Consider the following 4,121-nt stretch of genomic DNA (forward strand, 5'->3'; position numbering starts at 1 on the left):
AGTGCTGGGATTATAGGTGTGAGCCACCGCGCCTGGCCTAGTCTGTTCTTTTAAATTGCTGTGAAGTATGCCACTGTATAAACGCATCCCAGTTTATCTGTTTCCCTCTGACGCATGTCCAGCTTGTTTCCCATCCTTCCCTCTTACCAACAATGCCTCTATGCAGACCCTTGCACACGTCTCCTCTTAAAAATGTCTAGCTGTCGGCCGGGCGCAGTGGCTCACGCCTGTAATCCCAGCACTTTGGGAGGCTGAGGCAGGTGGATCAGGAGGTCAGGAGATGGAGACCATCCTGGCTAACATGGTGAAACCCCGTCTCTACTAAAATACAAAATTAGCCGGGCCTAGTGGCGGGCGCCTGTAGTTCCAGCTACTCGGGGAGGCTGAGGCAGGAGAATGGCGTGAACCCGGAAGGCGGAGCTTGCAGTGAGCTGAGATTGCGCCACTGCACTCCAGCCTGGGTGACAGAGGAGACTCTGTCTCAAAAAAAAAAAAAAAAAAAAAAAGTCTAGCTGTCCCCCATGGGCTTGCTGGGGTTAGGGTCTGTGTACTTTAGCTGCTCCCCGTGACTGAATCTCAAGCATTGTTTGATACACGCATGGTTTTCACAAGAGGGAGCACTGTGAGCCGTGACACGTGCCTTCCAGGGCCCAGTGGCACTGCAGGTGATGCCTTACCACCTCCGAAGGTTTCCTTGCAAAAAAGTGTGACTTATTTTCCAGCTAAAAAGGACAGCTTTCTTTAGGAAGAAACATTTCTAAATACAACTTTCTAGGAAACAGCACACTTACCCGTGATGACCGAGCCATCTGAGCCAGGACAGCTTCCTAAATACTGGTATTCTGTAAAACCAAAGCTTCCAGAACTATCCTCGCCGATGGATTGCGAAATCTCTTGGATGTTTCCCATTTCTTGCAGGAATTCTTCAGATAACGGGCTCTCTAGATCACCAGCCTCGAGTGGGGAGAGGGGACAGAGCGGGCTTTCTGTGTCCACCATCGTGACTGGATGGTGCTGGTTGCGCAGCTGAGCTCCAAGCTACCGGGAGGAAAGAGGAACAATTGGTAAGATTGACATATAACAACATTCACTTGTTTGTTTGATTGATTGATTGATTGATTGACTGATTGATTGATTGATTGACGGAGTCTCGCTCTGTTGCCCAGGCTGGAGTGCAGTGATGCGATCTCGGCTTACTGTAAGCTCCGCCTCCTGGGTTCACGCCATTCTCCTGCCTCAGCCTCCTGAGTGGCTGGGACTACAGGCGCCCGCCAGCACGTCTGGCTAATTTTTTTGTATTATTAGTAGAGACGGGGTTTCACCACATTGGCCAGGCTGGTCTCGAACTTCTGATGTCAGGTGATCCGCCTGCCTTGGCCTTCTAAAGTGCTTGGATTAGAGGTGTGAGCCACTGCGCCTGGTCACTTGCTTGTTTTGAAATGCAACGTCATTTATCATCGAAGATACGCCTGAATTCATCATCTAAACAGGAACAGTGCTGAGCCTCTCCTCTGGGCTTGGCTATTGATCAGTACGCTGTGAAAGTGAAAACCTTTAAGCAAAATGTTGTAGGAGCCGCAGCCCGAGGGCCAGGACTCACTCAGCCATCACCGACTCAGCAGCTGTGCCGAGCTCCATACAATGTGCTTGAGGTGCTGAGGACACAGCGGAGACACAGATCCCTGGGCTGGGCACGGTAGCTCGTGCCAGTAATCCCAGCACTTTGGAAGGCTGAGGCGGGTGGATCACTTGAGGTCAGGAGTTTGAGACCAGCCTGGCCAACATGGCGAAAGCCCGTCTCTACTAAAAATACAAAAATTAGCCGGGCGCGGTGGCAGGCGCCTGTGATCCCAGCTACTCCTGAGGCAGGAAAATCGCTTGAAACCTGGGAGGTGGAGGTTGCAGTGAGCCGAGATCGTGCCATTACACTCTAGCCTGGACAACAGAGTGAGACTGTGTCTCAAAAACAAACAAACCAACAAACAAAAACAAACAAAAAAAACAGGGCCGGGTGCGGTGGCTCATGCCTGTAATCCCAGCACTTTGGGAGGCTGAGGCAGGCGGATCACGAGGTCAGGAGTTGAAGAGCAGCCTGACCAACACGATGAAACCCCGTCTCTACTAAAAATACAAAAATTAGCCAGACTTGGTGGCGGGTGCCTGTAATTCCAGCTACTCAGGAGGCTGAGGCAGGAGAATCCCTTGAACATGGGAGGTGGAGGTTGCAGTGAGCTGAGATTGCACCACTGCACTCCAGCCTGGGCGACAGAGTGAGACTCCACCTCAAAACGACAACAACAAACTAAAACCAGATCCCTACTCTCAGGGAGCCTCCCTTGTAACTGGGACACAGATGGTGAACAAAGGAACGAATACACATGTGGAGTGTCCGGGATGAGGCCAGGGAAGGTCGCACTGATTAGGGGGCAGGAGATAACCTCAGGGAATGAGGGGGCAAGCTGTGTAAATGTCTTGGGGGAGAATGTTCCAGCAAAGAGAACACCAAGTGCAAAGGCTCCAGCCAGGACTGAAACATGCTGGCACACTCCAGGAACAGGCATCCAGTGTGGCTCAGGCTGTGGGGCGCAGGGAGCAGGGCCAAGCCGGTGGCATGTGTACTGGGTGTGACATCCACTTTGGTGTGCTCTCCCTGTAGCCATGAAAGCAGCTCATGCAGGTGGTCCTCGACTGTGATGGTATGGTCAAGAATACTTTGTGGAGTCCAAACAAATCTAACTGGGTGAGTCTCAGACAATGGTAGGCTGTCTCAACCAGCAAAGCGAACAGCATTTCCATAGGGGTACAGTGACAAAGCAGTGGTTCTTCCCAGGTTAGTCTGTATCATGCTGTTCCAGCCCTTCCACATCTGTCCCTACCTGATGGTGCACTTGTCACCATTCTTCTACCTCCTGGAAACCCAGCAGCACCGAGAATTGCTTTCAGGATGTCACATCTGCACCTTTGCCCAGGTGCCACCTGCCTGAACCGCCCTGCCCACCACTGCCTTCTAGAGGCTCTGCCTCGGGTCCACCTCCCTGAACCCAACTGAGTCATCAATCGCCCAATGAGGCTGACTAGGTGACCTTTAGCTTCCAGAACTGTCTTCCCTTCTGAAAATGGTCACATGATGCCCACAGATCACATCATGGAGAGGCTCAGCGGGTAGGTGCTGCCACCAGCCACCGTCAGGGCAGCCGTCATCACACGGTGATTACGGAACGCCAGACTCTCCAGATGGAGTGAAGAATACTGTCCCAAAGACAATATTCATCCATTAAATGCATTTGCGTAAAAATACGTTCACATTTGAGGTTTGCTTAATGTAAACAACAGCTTTTAGTGCGGTGAAGAAGGGATGTTTTGGCTTCCTTTACCAATGAAAAATAGATACCTTTCATCCATTTTTGTGAAATTCACATCTTCTGTTTGGAATTCTAGCAATAAATCATCAGCGTTCACAGGGAAATCATCAAACAGCACACGGGGAAAAATAACAGAGAGCTGTTAACCTTTCACAGGGTTTAGAAGACTTTCTTTCTCTATAACCTATTAGCTTAAATCAGGCTGTGAATCTGTACAGATTTTCTGTCGGATTTTATTCTGCATTCTGTCTGAAGGGAGATTTTTTTCAAATGGCAAGAAACATAATGGGGTAAGCATTACTTAAAATGTTTTTCACTATGAACAAAAAGTTCAAAAGTTGCAGTCACTAACTGACTATTAACCGTGAAGTTCATTCCAATAGAAAGCAAGTAGCTGGGGCTGGGCATGGTGGCTCACGCCTGTAATCCCAGCACTTTGGAAGGCTGAGGTGGGCAGATCACTTAAGGTCAGGAGTTCGAAACCAGCCTGGCCAACATGGTGAAACCCCGTCTCTACTAAAAATACAAAAATTAGCCGGGCGTGATGGTAGGTGCCTGTAATCCCAGCTACTCAGGAGACTGAGGCAAGAGAATTGCTTAAACCCAGGAGGCGGAGGTTGGAGTGAGCCAAGATCGTGCTGTCGCACTCCAGGCTGGGAGCTAAGAACAAGACTTTGTTGAAAGAAAGAAAATAAAGGAAAGAAAGAAAGAAAGAGAGAGAGAGAGAGAGAGGAAGGAAGGAAGGAAGGAAGGGAGGGA

General features: G+C 49.9%; 1 protein-coding gene across 4 annotated transcripts in view; it reads right to left on the minus strand.

The window, feature by feature from the left end:
* The window catches only part of PPARA (peroxisome proliferator activated receptor alpha), a 102,145-nt gene that overhangs the window by 42,826 nt on the left and 55,198 nt on the right, over window positions 1-4,121 (minus strand). For 3 of the 4 annotated variants that reach the window (XM_017850820.1, XM_017850817.1, XM_017850819.1), the window contains one exon: window positions 792-1,038. In XM_017850820.1, the coding sequence (XP_017706309.1) occupies window positions 792-999 (208 nt within the window). In that variant the 5' untranslated portion in view covers window positions 1,000-1,038. Of the gene's footprint in view, window positions 1-791; window positions 1,039-3,391; window positions 3,435-4,121 lie in introns of those variants that run through there. The other variant, XM_017850821.1, reaches the window with a different exon arrangement.

This window comes from Rhinopithecus bieti, unplaced genomic scaffold (genome assembly GCF_001698545.2).
Source record: "Rhinopithecus bieti isolate Rb0 unplaced genomic scaffold, ASM169854v2 scaffold_32081, whole genome shotgun sequence".
In the NCBI taxonomy this organism is placed as follows: domain Eukaryota; kingdom Metazoa; phylum Chordata; class Mammalia; order Primates; family Cercopithecidae; genus Rhinopithecus; species Rhinopithecus bieti.